Source organism: Ranitomeya imitator, chromosome 9 (genome assembly GCF_032444005.1).
Source record: "Ranitomeya imitator isolate aRanImi1 chromosome 9, aRanImi1.pri, whole genome shotgun sequence".
NCBI lineage: Eukaryota > Metazoa > Chordata > Amphibia > Anura > Dendrobatidae > Ranitomeya > Ranitomeya imitator.
The window spans coordinates 135,992,404-136,010,579 of NC_091290.1; the positions used below are offsets into that span (position 1 = coordinate 135,992,404).

General features: G+C 44.2%; 2 protein-coding genes across 3 annotated transcripts in view; one reads left to right on the forward strand and one right to left on the reverse strand.

Annotated features, from left to right (window-relative positions):
* Positions 1 to 6,237, reverse strand: part of MARVELD3 (MARVEL domain containing 3) — a 146,202-nt gene extending 139,965 nt beyond the window's left edge. Inside the window, exon 1 of the mRNA XM_069739145.1 lies at positions 6,220 to 6,237. The gene's annotated coding sequence lies outside the window, so the exon portion shown is untranslated. The remainder of the gene's footprint in view (positions 1 to 6,219) is intronic.
* A 177-nt stretch (positions 6,238 to 6,414) lies between these two features.
* KARS1 (lysyl-tRNA synthetase 1) lies at positions 6,415 to 17,280 on the forward strand. Of its 2 annotated transcripts, XM_069739133.1 has the most exons (15): positions 6,415 to 6,551; positions 10,534 to 10,703; positions 10,916 to 11,048; positions 11,223 to 11,385; positions 11,606 to 11,699; positions 13,260 to 13,446; positions 14,367 to 14,492; positions 14,570 to 14,689; positions 14,757 to 14,919; positions 15,867 to 16,040; positions 16,156 to 16,241; positions 16,387 to 16,472; positions 16,560 to 16,686; positions 16,853 to 16,996; positions 17,081 to 17,280. In XM_069739133.1, exons 2-15 carry the CDS (start codon positions 10,570 to 10,572, stop codon positions 17,165 to 17,167), a joined length of 1,824 nt encoding a protein of 607 aa, XP_069595234.1. In that variant the 5' UTR covers positions 6,415 to 6,551; positions 10,534 to 10,569; the 3' UTR covers positions 17,168 to 17,280. The 2 variants fall into 2 exon arrangements, with proteins under 2 accessions (XP_069595234.1, XP_069595235.1); XM_069739134.1 differs by lacking the exon at positions 10,534 to 10,703 and having other exon boundaries at positions 6,424 to 6,551.
* The last annotated feature ends 896 nt before the right edge of the window (positions 17,281 to 18,176 follow it).

Below are 18,176 nucleotides of genomic sequence, written 5' to 3' on the forward strand. Positions count from 1 at the left end.
GGTGGAAAGCTGCCAAGATGCATGAAAGCTGCGATTAAAAATCATGGTTATTCCATAAAATATTGATTTCTGAACTCTTCCTGAGTTAAAACATTAGTATTGTTTTTGTAAATGATTATGAACTTGTTTTCTTTGCATTATTTGAGGTCTGAAAAGCACTGGGTTGTTTTTTTTTTTCATTTTGAACATTTTTCTTTGTCAGAAAAAAAAAATACAAAATTTATTGCTTGGAAATTCGGAGACGTTGTCAGAATTGTATAGACTAAAAGAACAATTTACATTTTACTCAAAAATATACCTATAAAGAGAAAAATCAGACAATCTGAACATTTTGCAGTGGTCTCTTAATTTTTGCCAGAGCTGTATGGGGACTATATTACCTCATGCAAAAGATATTACCTCATATTGGATATTTCATCATATATCAGATTATATCACCTCACATATCGGATCTTACCTCATAAATGGGATTATACCACCTCATATATCAGATATTACCTCATATATCAGATTATATTACATCACATATTGGATTATATCACATCATATATGGGTATCACCCTATATATATTGTATTATATTATTTAACAAAGCATTATTACACCTCATATCAGATATTACTTTATATATATGTTTATATTACCTCATATCTCGGATTATATTACCTCATATATTGGATAGTTCCTCACATATCTGATTATACCACCTCATATCGGATATCAAATCATATACTGGATATTACCTCATATATGGGATTATATTACCTCATATATGGGATTATATTACCTCATATATGGGATTATATTACCTCATATATTGGATATTACTTCGTACATCGGATTATATTGCATCATTTGGGATTATGTTACTTCATATAAGAGATATTACCTAATATATTGGATTATATTATATCATATAAAATTATATTACCTCATATATTGACAGTTTCCTAATATATGGGATATTACCTCATATATCGGATCTCACATCATATATCAGATTACATCACCTCATATATCGGCAATTTCCTCATCTTTGAGATTATATTACCTCATATATTCACTATTTCCTCATCTTTGGGTTTATATTACCTCATATATCGGATCTCACCTCATATATCAGATTATATCACCTCATATATTGGGTATTTCCTCATCATCATGCCTCACAGGAGCAACTCCATTCTAGACACGGTGGAGCTAGCTGTGACCTGTTCCTGCCGCGCACTGATACTCTGAAGGCGGCGGCCATGATTGTAGCTCGCAGCGGCCGGGACGTCACAGCCGGTGAGTTTTGCAGGATGGCTTTCGAGGTGAATGTGTCTCCGCCAGTGTGCGCTAACAACGTGGGCCATGTGGACGTGGCTTTGTGTGTGGAGCGAGTGTGACTATGCGGAGTGGGTGGGTGTATGTGAAGTGGGCGTGGCTTGATATATATGTATATACTGTACACACATGCATACTCAGCTTTATATATATATACTAGATGGTGGCCCGATATAGATATATATATATATATATATATATATATATATATATATATATATACACCATATATACTTGAGTATAAGCCGATCCCCCTAATTTTGCCACAAAAAACTGGGAAAACTTAATGACTCGAGTATAAGCCTAGGGTGGGAAATGAAGCAGCTACTGGTAAATGTCAAAAATAAATATAGATACCAATAAAAGTAAAATTAATTGAGACATCAGTAGGTTAAGTGTTTTTGAATATCCATATTGAATCAGGAGCCCCATATAATGCTCCATACAGTTCATGATGGGCCCATAAGATGCTCCATATTAAAATATGCCCCATATAATGCTGCACAAATGCTGATTATGGCCCCATAAGATGCTCCATAGAGATATTTGCCCCTATATAACGCTGCACATGGCCCCATAAGATGCTCCATAGAGATATTTGCCCCATGTAACGCTGCACATGGCCCCATAAGATGCTCCATATACTATTATGCCCCATATGCTGTTGCTGCGATTTAAAAAAAAAAAAAATCACACTCACCTCTCGTCGCTCAGGCCCCCGTCACTTGCTATATTCACCTGTCCTCCGTTCCACCGCCGAGCGTCGCTGTGTCTTCCCGTCCTCCGCACTGATGCTCAGGCAGGGGGCGGCACGCACACTAATCGAGTCATCACGCCCTCTGACCTGAGCGTCAGTGCAGAGGACACAGAAGACACAGCGACGCCGACGGTGGAACGAGGAACAGGCGACTATCGCGCACTGCCCCCGCCAAACTCACCTGCTCCTGGCGCGGTCCCTGCAGGTCCCTGGTTCTCCGGGCGCTGACAGCTTCTTCCTGTATTGAGCGGTCACATGATACCGCTCATTACAGTAATAAATATGCGGCTGCACCCCTATGGGAGTGGAGTGGGGTCCATATTAATTACTGTAATGAGTGGTACCATGTGACCGCTCAATACAGGAAGAAGCTGTCAGCGCCCGGAGAACCAGGGACCTGCAAGAACCGCGCCAGGAGCAGGTGAGTATAATTAGACAGCTGCCCCTTCCCTGCCGACCCCTGGGAATGACTCGAGTATAAGCCGAGAGGGGCAATTTCAGCCTAAAAAATTGGGCTGAAATTATCGACTTATACTCGACTATATACGGTATATATACAGTATATACAGTATATATACACACAGTATATACTGTATATATATATATATATATATATATATATATATCTAATTTATAATTGTCTAAGGGTCACTTCCGTCTGTCTGGCTGTCTTTCTGTCACGGATATTCATTGGTCGCAGCCTCTGTCTGTCATGGAAATCCAAGTCGCTGATTGGTCGTGGCAAAATGCCCACAAGCATTGCCACGACCAATCAGCGACGGGCGCAGTCTGACGGCAACATGGCCGCTCCTTCCTCCCCGCAGTCAGTGCCCGCTCCGTACTCCCCTCCAGTCAGCGCTCACAGAGGGTTAATGGCAGCGCTAATGGACCTTGTTATGCCACAGTGTAACGCACTCCATTAATGCTGGTATTAACCCTGTGTGACCAACTGTTTTACTATTGATGCTGTCTATGCAGCATCAATAGTGAAAAGATCTAATGTTAAAAATAATGAAAAAAATAAAAAATCATCATATACTCACCTTCCGGCGCCTTTCCAGCTCCTCGCGACGCTCCGGTGACCAGTCCATGCATTGCGATCTCGCGAGATGATGACGTAGCGGTCTCGCGAGACTGCTACGTCATCATCTCGCGAGACCGCAATGCACTCTTGAGACCGGAGCGCGCGAGGAGCATAGGTAAACGCTTCCTGGATCCAGCGGCCAACGGAGGGTGAGTATATAACTATTTTTTTTTTATTCTTTTTTTTTTAAACAGGGATATGATGCCCAGATTGCTATATAATACGTGGGCTGTGCAATATACTACGTGGCTGGGCAATATACTACGTGGACATGCATATTCTAGAATACCCGATGCGTTAGAATCGGGCCACCATCTAATATATATGTATATATATATATATATATATATATATATATATATATATATAGTGACAGAGTCACTGGTGAAGTAATGGGGGGGAGATACGTGTCACTGCATATGAGGACATCAATGATGTAAAACCAGAACAGCTTCCTCCAGCACACTGCGTGTTGGGACGGTTTATATAAAGTTATATGATGGGCTGGTTTTAGTGGACCTCCATAGAGCAGGTGGGAGGAGGTCCACATATCTCCACATGCAGAGCCCTGACAGGACCTGTGTGATGTCAGTATCAGGTTATCAATCACATGATGGAGGAGTCACATGGTCTGGGCTTAAATGGCTGACTGACAAAGCTTCCAGTGTTCAGTATGTGCCTGGAGAGAGAGCACTCCAGGAAAGTGTGTGCTGATCTGAACTGTGGACATTACTGCCTGTTAGCGGTCTGATCCCCTGTAGGTCTGCATTTCTTTTTGTTTCTTCGTTTTATTGTTTTGCCCAGAGGGCTGTGTTTACGTTCCACAGCTTCGTTTATGCTGTCTTCAATAAATCAAGCATTTTATTAAAGAGACAGTGTTCCAGTTATACCTCTGTGTCCAGCCAAGTGAGCAGCTTTACCACAGGTGGTATTAGAACTGCGGGCAACGTTTCCAGCGAACAAGTGTGACGGCCACAAGCCAGCATACGACGTCAGGCAAGATGGAGGACCTGCTGAAACATCTGCTACAAGCACAGCAGCTACAGCATCAGCAGCAACAGATGGCACAGCAGGAGACACGTAAGCTGCTTATACAGCAGATGCAGCAGCATCAGAAGCAGACTGACTTGCTTACAGAGGCGGTTTGTGGAAGGCCGACAGCCCCTCCCCCGAGTCCAGGTGACGACACGAACGTCCGGAAGACGGCAAGACGAGCAATGCAAAAAATGACCCCGGGTGATGATGTGGAGGCCTTTTTTACTGTGTTTGAGTGGGTGGCGAAGCGTGAGAAGCTGCCGCCAGAGCAGTGGGCGGAGGTGCCGACCCCTTATTTGACTGGTGAGGCCCAGAAGGCCTATTATGATTTGGCATTACAGGATTCGCAGGAGTATGCCAAGTTAAAGGCTGAAATTTTGGCACCCGCAGGAGTGACCATGTCAGTCACAACCCAAAGGGTTCACCACTGGGCGTATTATGGGGACAAACCGCCTCGGTCCCAAATGTTTGACCTACTGCAGGGGTGTCAAACTGCATTCCTCGAGGGCTGCAAACAGGTCATGTTTTCAGGATTTCCTTGTACTGCACAGGTGATAATTTAATCACCTACACAAATAATGAGTTGGTGATTAAATTATCACCTGTGCAGTACAAGGAAATCCTGAAAACATGACCTGTTTGCAGCCCTCGAGGAATGCAGTTTGACATCCCTGACCTACTGCATCTGGTGCAAAAATGGCTGCAGCTGGAAACCTCCACCCCAGGTCAGATGGTGGAGCGTTGTTATGTCATGGACAGATTCGTGCACTCATTTCCTAGGCCAATGCAGACCCGGGTTGCCCAGGGAGATCCTCAAAATGCAGATGAACTGGTGGCCCTAGTGGAACGGTTCCAGGTGGTGGAGAGGCCCCTAAGAAAGCCAGGGGGTGGTTGGGCTATACTTATTAACTCTTTGCGTGTGTACTTGTACTGGCTGGTGACCGATTCATGCAGTGTTGTAAATCCCCCTATGTCCTTTATTGAAGGCCGCACCGTACAATAAAAGCAATTGTTACCATCCACTTTTTCGTGTCCCCCTTATTTCCTTCATAGGTTGTAGCTTACGAGCAGCAGGACCCTGGCTCCTTTTATTATCTGATGATTTTATGTGTTTTTCTGTAATGTCTGTACAAGTCCCCTCTAAAATGTAAAGCGCTGCGGAAATAAAAATGATTACTATTACGTCTTTAAAGGTGTTGTGTGCACATAACCTTAGACTGGAGGTTTCCTTCAAGATCTGATTCAAAGAAGTGTTTTTCCTCACCACCAGGAGAAAATATTGTCCAGGTGTTCTTGGTAAGTTTCGACTCAAGGGTTTTTTTCTAGTTTTTTATTTGTTTGGGTGTGTTCACACTACAGGTTTTTTTTTATCTCCCCAGGACTTTCTCCAAAATCCTGATGTTTTGTTTGGAGAGTTGAGGTCTGTTCACACTGAGGTTTGTTTTTAGAGTAGGAACTATACCCTTTTGAGCCTTAAAAAAAAAAAACAAAAAAAAAAAAAAAACTGCTTCAGGTTTCCAAAGAAACCTGATGGGAAGGAAGGGGGAGAGCAAAAGGACCGTACTGCAGATGCTTTAGTTTATGAAGCCGTTTCATACTTTACAATGTGAAGGCGACAAAAACCTCACAAAGGCGTTTTTTTCATGAGTTTTTACAGTATAAAGCACTATCTTGTAATTATTCACGGCTCACAGATATATATATATGTAATAATAATAATCTTTATTTTTATATAGCGCTAACATATTCCGCAGCGCTTTACAGTTTTGCACACATTATCATCACTGTCCCCGATATTAAGTGTTAAGTGATAAAATAAATCAGCAAAAAGTTGAGATAAAACACAAACTCCAAAACTTATAAAACGCTAAAAATAAAAGAACCAATCACTGCGCAGCTTACATTTCATATTCCATCTTGATAAATGAAAGCTGTGCTGTTATTGGTTGCTATGGGCGACTATGAATTTTCATAGCTCAGTCCCAACGTCTGAGCTGAGACACGTTCCAGTCACTGACCTTGGTCTTGTGACGGTCTGTGACGGCACAGCACCGAGTATGACGTAACCACCTGTCATATATGAACACATGGCCGCACGTTATCAGCGTCTGACAAGAACCACCTACACGACTACACTACAAGCATCCAAGAACCACCACATAAGGTATGTCACTCCGGGAGCCAATCCAATCTTACTACGTCACTTAGCCCCACCCCTTTGGGCGGGAGTAATTTTAGCGGCTTCTCTCTGCGCAGGCGGAAGTGCTTTCTTTTCACCGGTCGGAGCTGAGGACATGGCGGACGTTCAGGAAGCTGTTACCGAGGACTGCGAGGGGAAACTGAGCAAAAAGTAAGCGCTACTCAGAGGGCGACGTAACGGATAAAAAGCGCAGCTCCTGCACCAAGCTCTTCTCTCTGAGCAGCAGCATGTGCTCTGCCTGAGGTGTACACACTGTGGGATTCTGGGAAATGTAGTTTCCTACTCGTTACAGCTTATTGCATGAGTGCTCTAAAAAACTACAACTCCCAAGGCCGAAGCTTGCGGCTGATGTAACCAGTGCAGGCTCTCTGAGCCTTGTGCGGACATTTCTGGAAAAGTGACTGCAGATTTATTATTAATCCTGAGGCCAGATTTAGCGCTTATAATTGACCCTTACAAAGATTTTCATGATTTTTGTTGTTGTAAAATTAATGTTTCTGCGACTTTTAATATAAAAATTCATGCAAAGGTAGATGACTAGTTACCCACGGCAACCGATCAAAAAAAGAGCGATGCAATCTGATTGGTTGCCGTGGGTAACCGCTTCACTTCTGTAACATCTCTTCTCATCCTTAAAGAACGCTGCTTGCTGGCGGTGAATTGTTTACATCCAGAGGCTAGAAAAAGTGTACGGTCCTTTAATAATCCTGACGTGTGAGCGGCTGAACGTTGCAGAGGCATGTGCTATGGAGGAGATGGGTGTGTTGCAAAGGAAAAGTCATGTTTTGTTCACAGCTCGTTGCCTTGGAGACAGACCACTGCTGCTAAAGATGGCAGAACACACACACCGTGCTTACAAGCTGTTTCTGGCGAGCTTGTAAGCACTGTTTTAAAGCTGGGGCATGTACTGCAGCTCAGTGCTTACTAGCTAAACAGCAGCAGTGGTCAGTCTCCTAGGTAACAAGCTGTAAGCAAAAGGGAAAAAAAGGGTTAATATATCAACAACGGCTGCAAATTTGATCAAACAGTAAATTGGCTAAGTGTTTATTTCAACAATATCCATCTATGAAGATGAGAAGAACCTTGTAAAGTTTGGAAGTGACGCCGTATTGCGGGGGGGTTGCGGCAGCTGCGAGCAACAGTGCACATAATTGACCACCACTGGGGTGTTATCCATTATTGCATGAATAGGGAATAACCTTCCAAACTTGAGAAATATCCCTTTAATGTCTCAAATTTAAAAAAGTATTCCAAAAAAGCTACAATTCTTCTTGCAAGTTGGGACTCTCTTAAAGGGACGTTCCAGTTATTTTTAAATTGATGCGTTACCTTAGCTTGAGTGTTTCACCTTTCTTCATTTTTTGAGTACATTAGATGGCATCATTCAAAAATGCAAAAAAAAAAAAAAAACCACACAAGCCCGTAGATGGGGAGGAAAAAAAAAAGCTATGGCTCGGGGAATAAAGGGGAGGGGAAAAAAAAGGAAAGTTGGCTGCTGCAGGAAGGGATTAAACCTGTTTATGTCGGCCATGTATGTTAATCTTTATCTTGTAGTTTCTGCTTTGTAATCGGGCCGGCGGGTCATGTGATTTCTTGTCATCCTGGGACGTTGAGACGCACCCATGAATTCGCTGCACAATTATTTTTCACTTCTGGTTTTCGGTTGTCTGCAGAGATACTTAGCAAAAACTTTTTGTGCACGTTTTTTAGGTCTTGGGAATCATTCCCTTTGGTGTGATTGCAACATTGCTTACTGGTGGCAGAGCCAGCACCATTTCAGCCTTTTCTGTGGTTGGAACCTCACTGTTATTAAATAAAAAAAAGCCAGACCCCCTATAATCTCACTGAGGCACCACAGGTGTATGTCGAAAGTTTTATTGCTGCCCCAGCAACAGGCGCCTTGATTCCATTGAATGCTTCGAGTTCTTGCAGTAATGTCAAGCCATTTTGCGGCGATGTGGCTGGGATCTGACAGATCTCTTGGATGGCATTGTGCAAAATTCCACTAGACAAGCCATAAGTTTGTGTTGCGAGAGGACCCGCGCACTGGTCGTGTAGCTGCCAGTCCTGCAGACCCTGGAATCCAGCCTTCGCTCGTGCTCTTGGACATCTCGGGGACTGACAACTTCTACGTTCCTCCTCTGACACCAGCACTGCCAGTCGCTCAGCAGTTTCATTGCGGGTCTGGCTTTACAAACCTTTTCCCGTCCCAGTGTACAGTTAGTGGCCCACTATGGAAGGGAGATGTGATAGCATTTGCTGCAATCTCTTGGTGCCGGGGATGAGCCTGTCTGGTGTTTCATGGCATCGAACAATTCATCAAATTTATTAACCAATTCCTTCTTCTTGGATTCTTGTGTTTTTGGTGCGCCATTTACCGTTCTTCTTGAGACTCTTCCATTGACCATACCGACTCTTCGCCTTACTGATCACTTGGTATTGTTGCCTTGTTGGGATTCTCGCTTTTTCCCAGAACCCAATTTGTTGGCTTCGCTGGTAGCACTGGTACATGTTGACTACGATTGTGTACAGTGCTAGGGATGAGCGATTGCCTGTGTACAGCTGTGCACCTTCACCATTAGCGACCTATGCTTGAGGGACGGGCTGCAGCCGCAAAGTTTATTGATTGGCTGCCCTGCAAATCAGCCTTTTAACAAACTTTATTGTTCGGGACCGTGACTGGAGTGCGACTATACGCAACTCCAAATGCTCATCCTACACTCCATTCACTTTCAGTGCGGGTTGGACAGCGGTTCATCAAGACTTAATTTAATTTTACAATAGTAATTTGCAAGTGAATTTCAGACAAACACATGGGAGCGGTGTAGGCCGCTGCGTAAAACGGTGAGTAATACTGATTGTTGTCTGTAATCTGGCAAGTTTACTTTGAAACGGGAAATATAAACGAATATTAAATATTCTTTACAAATCATTAAATTGGAGAGAGCATCAAAGAGAAGTGGGGACTTATTGCTGCTCCATTTTAAAACTACCCAAATCCTATTTTAACGGCTATTAAGTGTTCAAGGGCTGAGATTCACATAAGCGAAAGAAACAACTCTTTAAAGGATAGTACAGATGATTATGTGTAACAATTATAGGAGGTGAGACTTGGAAAATAACTGCAGGACGCTTGGCATTTGCCGCAGAACATCAGGATTGGCAAATTCGCCACTGGCACCCTGTGCTCTTCACAGATGAAAGCAGGTTCACACTGAGCACATGTGACAGACGTGACAGAGTCTGGAGACGCCGTGGAGAGCGATCTGCTGCCTGCAACATCCTTCAGCATGACCGGTTTGGCAGTGGGTCAGTAATGGTGTGGGGAGGCATTTCTTTGGAGACCGCACAGCCCCCCCAATGTTCGCCAGAGGTAGCCTGACTGCCATTAGGTACCGAGATGAGATCCTCAGACCCCTTGTGAGACCCTATGCTGGTGCGGTTGGCCCTGGGTTCCTCCTAATGCAGGACAATGCCTGAGCTCATGTGGCTGGAGTGTGTCAGGAGTTCCTTCAAGATGAAGTCATTGACGCTATGGACTGGCCCGCCCGTTCCCCAGACCTGAATCCAATTGAACACATCTGGGACATCATGTCTCGCTCCATCCACCAACGTCACATGGCACCACAGACTGTCCAGGAGTTGGCGGATGCTTTAGTCCAGGTCTGGGAGGAGATCCCTCATGAGACCATCCACCGCCTCATCAGGAGCATGCCCAGGCGTTGTAGGGAGGTCATACAGGCACGTGGTGGTCACACATACTACTGAGCATCATTTCCTTGTCTTGAGGCATTTCCACTGAAGCTTGATCAGCCTGTAATTTGATTTTCCATTTTGATTTTGAGCATCATTCCAACTCCAGACCTCCGTGGGATATTAATTTTTATTCACATTGATAATTTTTATGTTTTAGTGTTCTCAACGCATTTCACTATATAATAAAGATTTGCAACTGGAATTTCATTCAGTGATATGTGGGATTTTAGTGTTCCTGTAATTTATTTTTTAGATATATATCCCAGATGGGTGACAAGTGACTGTGTGTTTGGCAACACGTGACGTGGGTGTTGTGCGGTGATGCTTTGATTGCCTATTATATATAATATATTCCGCCTTGTTGTCTTCCTGTTAGGTGGTAACGCACCCCAGGGTTAGGAGTTGTGCTGCGATGGCACTGGCTCTCCTCAGGCTGTTTAGGAGCCCGGTTTGGGCCCCCAGAGCACTTAAAGAGAATATCCTTGGAAAACCTCTCTCTACTTTTCCTCCTCTCTACAAGGACCAGACACTTCATGGGAAAAAAAGGTTGGTGCCTTTGTTTCTCTGTGCCCCACCATCTTTTTTTCCTTATGAACTTCTGTCCTTACTCCTGTCCGGTAGCCACGGACATGTCTGTCCAATGCTGATCACCGTATACAAATAATCTATATACCGAGAAGTTGCCATCAAGGGATTCTTAGTTTGATGGCTCCCTGCCTTGGTTACCGAAGTTGCTTTATTTCTCTCTGTTTTTACAGTGAGCTGAAAAGGCGAATGAAAGCCGAAAAAAAGGCAGCGGAGAAAGAAGCAAAACAGAAAGATCAGAATGAGAAAGCGCAGAAACCGGAAGCAGAAGACGAGATGGTGGACGAGGAAAGTCTTGATCCCAATGTAAGTTCCTGATCTGAAAAATAATCATCCTGACTGTCATGGAACAATGGGAGTAGTTGTTTGCAATCGTCCTCGGAGGGGAATATTCTGCTTTTCTCATATTTTTTTTTTTCTTTGCAATCGTCCTCGGAGGGGAATATTCTGCTTTTCTCATATTTTTTTTTTCTTTTGCAGCAATACTACAAAATCAGAACGCAGGCCATCCAGCAGCTGAAAGGCACCAAGGACGACCCGTATCCTCATAAGTTCCAAGTTCAGATGTCTCTCACCGAATTCATCCAGAAATACAGCGACCTGCAGGTCGGCGACCACTTGGAGGAGGTCGTCACCGTAGCCGGTACATTCCCTCTGAACGGCTGATATCTCATTGATTGTCATTTATTTCACTGAACAATACAACTTTTATTTCACTGTTCTTCTCATCACCTTTATGCTAAATGCCACTTTTCCAAAGCCCTAAAATTTGCTTGAACGGCAAAATCAACAAAACTACTTCTCTTTCCATTTTATTTTCCATTCTTTATTTGTTTGATACACATTTTTTGTCTTTATTTTAGGTAGAATCCATGCCAAACGTTTATCCGGGGCCAAGTTGATCTTTTATGACCTCCGTGGAGAAGGCATGAAGCTGCAGGTTATGGCCAATTCTAGGTAAGTCCTTTTGACCCCGCAGGATAGGTGATAACTTTCTGATCGCTGGGGGTCCGAAGTCTGGGACCCCCCCTCCGATAGGCAAAATGGGGGATTTTTTTTTTTGAATCCTAAAATTGAGCGCCGGGTTTGGACGCTGATCCGCACCCTTCTCTTTAAGGGGTTGCCGGAAAAAGCTGAGCACAGAGCTTGGTCCCAACCGTCAAACCCGCGCCGTTTGATAAGTAGTCGCCTATTTTGTGTATGAATGGTAACTTGTTTTCACCGGACTACTTCTTTAACCCCTTCATGACCTTGCTAAAACTGAAGCCCCAGTAGGATTCTTCAGGCCATTACGAGTTGATACCAAACGAGGCTGCGCGGCTCTCCAATATTCAGGGGTGCATGAATAGGATACTACTCCAGTATAATATGAAAATAAACTCGCCACACCCTTTTAGATGCAGAAAAAAATAGAAATAATTTTATTGGTATGGGTACATCCACTGATTGAAAATGTTGACGTTTCGGCCAAAACTAGGCCTTCATCAGAAATTATCTTCAGCTCTTGAAAATGAGAAAAGCCTGTACCCCTGAGCAAGGGGAGTCAAAGAAGAACTGAATAGAGCGCAGGAGACCTCCCCCATCCTCTGCAAAGGATTTAGAGATACTATAATATCAATGAGTCCACCATTATCAGGGCAGCGAGTCACCAACTATTGTACTCCATTTCCTTAAGGGTACCGTTACACTATACGATTTACCAACGATCACGACCAGCGATACGACCTGGCCGTGATCGTTAGTAAGTCGTTGTGTGGTCGCTGGAGAGCTGTCACACAGACAGCTCTCCAGCGACCAACGATGCCGAGGTTCCCGGGTAACCAGTGTAAACATCGGGTTACTAAGTACAGTGCCGCGCTTAGTAACCCGATGTTTATCCTGGTTACCAGCGTAAAAAAAAACAAACGCTACATACTTACATTCCGGTGTCTGTCCCTTGCCGTCTGCTTCCCGCACTGACTGACTGCCGGCCGTAAAGTGAAAGCACAGCGCGCTGTGCTCTGCTTTCACTTTACGGCCGGCAGTCAGTCAGTGCGGAAAGCAGACGGCAAGGGACCTGACGGACACCAGAATGTAAGTATGTAGTGTTTTTTTTTTTTTTTTACATTTACGATGGTAACCAGGATAAACATCGGGTTACTAAGCGCAGCCCTGCACTTAGTAACCCGATGTTTACCCTGGTTACACACCGAACCAGCGATGACAGCGGGAGACCAAGCGACGAAAGAATGTTCCAAACGATCTGCTACGACGTACGATTCTCAGCAGGGTCCCTGATCGCTGCTGCGTGTCAGACACAGCGATATCGTATGGATATCGCTGGAACGTCACGAATCGTGCCGTCGTAGCGATCAAAATGGCACTGTGTGACGGTACCCTAAGTCTCTTGATCCTGAGCACATGATGCTAGAACACATTGTAACCTGTTCCCTAAGGCAAGAATTGGAGGCAGGCAGTGTTACATGTGGGCCCTAAATTAACCACTTGATCATTTATTTTTTTTCTTTCTAACTTCAGATTTTACAAATCCGAGGAAGAATTCATTGCAGTAAACAACAAACTGCGACGTGGAGACATTATCGGCGTGAAAGGAAACCCCGGCAAAACCAAAAAGGGAGAACTGAGCATCATACCCCAGGAAATGACCCTTCTGTCTCCTTGTCTACATATGTTACCTCATCTGCACTTCGGATTGAAAGACAAGGTAAAGGCCCTTATACACATGATTGTTTGCCCGATAATGATCACTCCTAGTTTCCGATACTCAGCCGAGATCTCCCAGAAACTTGGACAGTCTTCTCTATCGGCGTCGTACCTTCTGCAAAGCTAAAGGACTGGCTGGATCCTTCTCTTCCCCGACGTCATCTGTCGGGGAGAGCCTATAAGTCTCCATGCACATAATGTCGGGCGATCATGCTTGTTTAGGGTTCGCCTGAATATAATCTGTGTATGGAGGATTAAGCAAAACACACATGGTATTATGTGCTAGTCCAGAGGTAAGAAAAAAAAAATGGTAGTCTTGCCATTGACAACCAAAAATGTCCTTCCACGATCTAATTTTTATTGACTGTGATAGGTGACAAAGTTAATTTATTTTGCACATTATTGTATTACCCCCCACCAACAACGTTATATACCTATCCACATGATGAGTGGTAAATGTATGATCAGTGAGGGTCTGACTTCTGAGGATCCCTCCCGGCCAGGTCCATATTCTCTGCCCCTTACCTTTCAGCATAAATGGACCTCCTTTTGATTAGCTGGACTGTCAAGACATCAGTGACATCAAATCCAGCCCGGCTAATCAATAGAGGAATAACGACAGGTAAGGGGCGATCCGCAGGGCAGACATGGCTGCTGGATCGGGTCTACTATTGCATACATAGATAAATATGCCATTCTGGAGTCTTGGAAACCTGGATCACAATTCTGGAAGGAGTAGTAACTGTGATCATGCTTTACACCACATAACTTTCTAAACTGTTACTACTAAGAAGGCGCTGAATAGAATGGAGATGAACGTGCCATAAGAGGATGGGCACAAGAAATCCCAGCTATGTGGAATTATCTGTAAAGCTTGTGCCATAATTCACCGTAATCCTCATCCCTCCCTTTATTTTCCAGGAGACAAGATTCCGCCAGCGTTATCTCGACCTCATTCTCAACGACTACGTACGGCAGAAGTTTATCGTCAGAGCGAAAATCATCACTTACCTCCGTAGATTTTTGGACGACCTGGGATTCCTTGAAGTAATTAACACTTTCCGATCCGCGCAGATGATGTTGGTCCGGTGAAGCCATCCTTAAGCTAATTCATATATTGACAGATCGAGACTCCAATGATGAATATTATTCCTGGAGGTGCAGTAGCCAAACCGTTCATCACTCATCACAACGAGCTGGACATGGACCTGTACATGAGGATCGCCCCCGAGCTGTATCACAAGGTACTTGTCCGTTTCCCCCATGACACTCCAAGATGGCGCCCTGTAGCTAATGAGTCTATTTATTCAGATGCTGGTGGTTGGTGGCATCGACAGGGTCTATGAGGTGGGCCGACAGTTCAGGAATGAAGGAATTGACCTGACGCACAATCCCGAGTTCACGACCTGTGAATTTTACATGGCGTACGCCGACTATAACGACCTGATGGAGATCACAGAGAAGCTGGTGTCGGGTATGTAGCGCCCACCATACATAGGGGTATATTCTCACGTGGCAGACGTGCTGCAGACTTTTCATCCGAATGAGGCCTACAAAAAAATCACAATCCCATTTAGATTAATTGATATTTGATTTTCAAAAATTATTTTTTTTCTTTAAATGTTCCTTAATAATTGGGTATTTTAATCATTAATATTGGTTGTCCAGCTTTTCCAGTCTCCTGAACAACAAACGTGATTTGCAGAAGAAAAGCTTGCAAAAGCTTAATGACGAACTGCTATTCATGAGTCTGGGGAAGCTGCAATGGAAGCCATTTTGGTATGTCGCAGACTCGGTCCAGAGACCCGGTCAGTAGTCTGACGAGAGTCCTGAGAACCATCTTTCACCTCCCGTTATCTTTTAGCCGACTTGGTGATGTACCACGTGTGTCATGTCACACCAGGCCGGCTAATCAAAAGAAGAGCCGGGAGGTAAGGGGCAGTCTGCAGGGCACACAGATTTCTGACCTGGCCGATGGGTCGAATCCTGCAAATCGTTTCGCACCAACTCTATTAATTAACTTTTACAGAAATTATGATATTAAGTCCTGTGATGGCTGCAGATGAACAGTTTGATTTACAGTGCCTTCGTTTAGTGTTCGGTCCCACATGGTGGCCGTACTTAACTTCTGCACCTTAGGCGCCTCTGGGGGCTCACGAGATCTCCCAGACATGCGCCATGTTGTCCTTCTTTAGCCTAGCGACTAGTCATCATGCGACTCCATGATGTAATGGGAGCTGAGGACGTCGGGCGCAGAAGTGAGGACCGTAACAGGGCATCAAACTGCTCATTTTCAATTTTTACTTTTTTTTTTTTTGGCTTGCAAGTCATATAAGTCTTAATATAAAGTTGTGAAAAGAGGATATCTTGTTTCACCCCTTCTTGACTGGGTCATTAGTTCCACCACCTTTCTGATTGCAGGCATGGTTAAACACATCACTGGCGGTTACAAAGTGATCTACCACCCGGAGGGTCCAGAAGGACCAGCCCAGGAGATAGACTTCACTCCGCCATTCAGGAGGATCAGCATGGTGCACGAGCTGGAGAAGGTTCTGGGAAAGAAGCTCCCCGCTACAGATCAATTTGACACTGAAGGTAAGAATAACTGCTGGAATGTATGAATTCATCAATTTTAGCCACGTTGTCTAAGACCAAATATGTTCTCAAAGTTTTTTGTAAATGGCTGTCTTTGTCGAATTCTCTAAATCAGAAACCCGCAAGTTCCTGGATGAGCTGTGTGCAGAGAAGGGCGTGGAGTGTCCGCCACCTCGGACCACAGCGAGGCTATTAGATAAGGTATGTGAGGATCGAAAAGGGGCAGTTCTGCGCTTCTTACGCCCATCCATCAGCTCGTTGGTATTTTAAAGGGATGTGACACTTTGATTTATTGTGCTGACTATCTAGATCCTTTTAATACTTTTTTTATTTTTTCTTCTTCCAGCTTGTTGGCGACTTCTTGGAAGTAACTTGCATCAACCCAACTTACATCTGTGACCATCCGCAAATCATGAGCCCTCTTGCTAAATGGTAAGACCCGACCTACAACCTGAGAAGACGTGGGGTAGCTGTAATATTACACATATTTATAACCGGTTTCCTTAACCTGCACCCAAGGCATCGTTCTGAGAAGGGGTTGACAGAAAGGTTTGAGCTGTTTGTCATGAAGAAGGAGATTTGCAATGCTTATACCGAACTGAACGACCCAGTCAGGCAGAGGGAGCTCTTTGAAGACCAAGCAAAGGTAAATTACTAATGTCTAGCTCCCGCCATCTTGACTCTCAGAGCTAAAAATTGGTCAGAAGTAGGACCATGTGCCAACCTCACCCTGACTGATTGTGCAGGTCGTGACATCTCTAGCTTATAAGAAAAAGCCTAAATTTACCATGTGAACTGTTTCCTTTTCTTAGTTCAAAGCAGCCGGCGATGATGAAGCCATGTTCATCGATGACAACTTTTGCACCGCCCTAGAATATGGCCTGCCACCTACCGCCGGCTGGGGGATGGGTATTGATAGACTGACCATGTTCTTGACAGACTCCAATAATATAAAGGTGAGGGCACTTGTGACTGTTCTGGGGTTATCCCAAACAGCGGAGGTGACTTTTGATCTGATACCAGCTCTCCTGTTTCTCTAGGAGGTGCTCCTGTTCCCAGCCATGAAGCCCGAAGACAACAACAAGAAGGAATCTGCACCCAGTCAGGACTCTGGGACTTCTGTGTAACTTTTTGGGATCTGTCTTTTAAATTGTTTGATACTTGTTTGTCAGGGGCTCGGTGTACACCTCGTCATAGCTCTGTGCTGCTTTATACTGAAAAATAAATTATATATACTGTGTTCTCGGCGTGTAGAGTGTTAATATACGGTGGTAGCTGTGGGACTGTTAATGTGCCGAAGGTGGCTACGTTGGCTCTGAGCCTTCATCGTCGCTCTTCATACACGCCGTGCTCGGATTCCAGCTCTCGTGTACAGAACTGGGCAAAACTTTGGACATGTCTGTTCATACAATGGAGTAAGGTGCGCATTGTAGATTCAGGCTGAAGGTGCATACCATCAAGTAAGGAACGCATATGGAAACAAGAAGTAAGGACCAAACAAGAACCTGTTACGCCTTGGGTTCCTCAAGTACCCCCTTTTACTCTGATGACTGCTTTGCGCCCCTTTGGCTTTCTCTCTGGCAAGCTTCATCAGGTGGTCACCTGGAATGGCTTCCAATGAACAGGTCGCCTCGTTGAGAGCTCATTTGTGAGCCTTCTGAAAGTATTTGCATCCATCAGGTGTGTCTTGCGGAGGCGACATTGGTACTTCACTCCATACTGTGCCAGAAAACGGCAAGAACCACCCAACGATAGGACCTCCGATGAAGGACTTGAAACGCGCACTTCATCTCTTTGCATCAAAAACAAAAGAATTTGCGGCACTCTTATTTAATTTTTTCTTTTTTTTTAATAGATTATTTTTAACGATGGTCTAGAAAGGTACAAATAAATTAAGACAAAATATAGAGAATTTTGTTTTTCTTTTGCTCAAAATCCATGAGTACGTATGCTGTATTATAGAATTTAGCACAAAAAAACCAGACCAAAAGGCAAATAAAGACTGCAACTAATAAATCGGACCTATAAAATGCAATGCCACGTTCCCACAGCATAGTTTCTGCAAATTATTATTTTTCTCCTCCAGTGTTTGGTTGTTTTTTGTGACTCAAACTCCGCCTGCCCCCTGTGCCTTTA

Bases quoted from the DNA above. Each gene is read 5' to 3' on its own strand.
- KARS1 (XM_069739133.1), top strand. From the start codon at position 10,570: ATGGCACTGGCTCTCCTCAGGCTGTTTAGGAGCCCGGTTTGGGCCCCC. The intron at 13,447-14,366 runs GTAAAGGCCCTT...TTTATTTTCCAG, and splicing joins ACTTCGGATTGAAAGACAAG to GAGACAAGATTCCGCCAGCG. The intron at 16,041-16,155 runs GTAAGAATAACT...TCTCTAAATCAG, and splicing joins AGATCAATTTGACACTGAAG to AAACCCGCAAGTTCCTGGAT.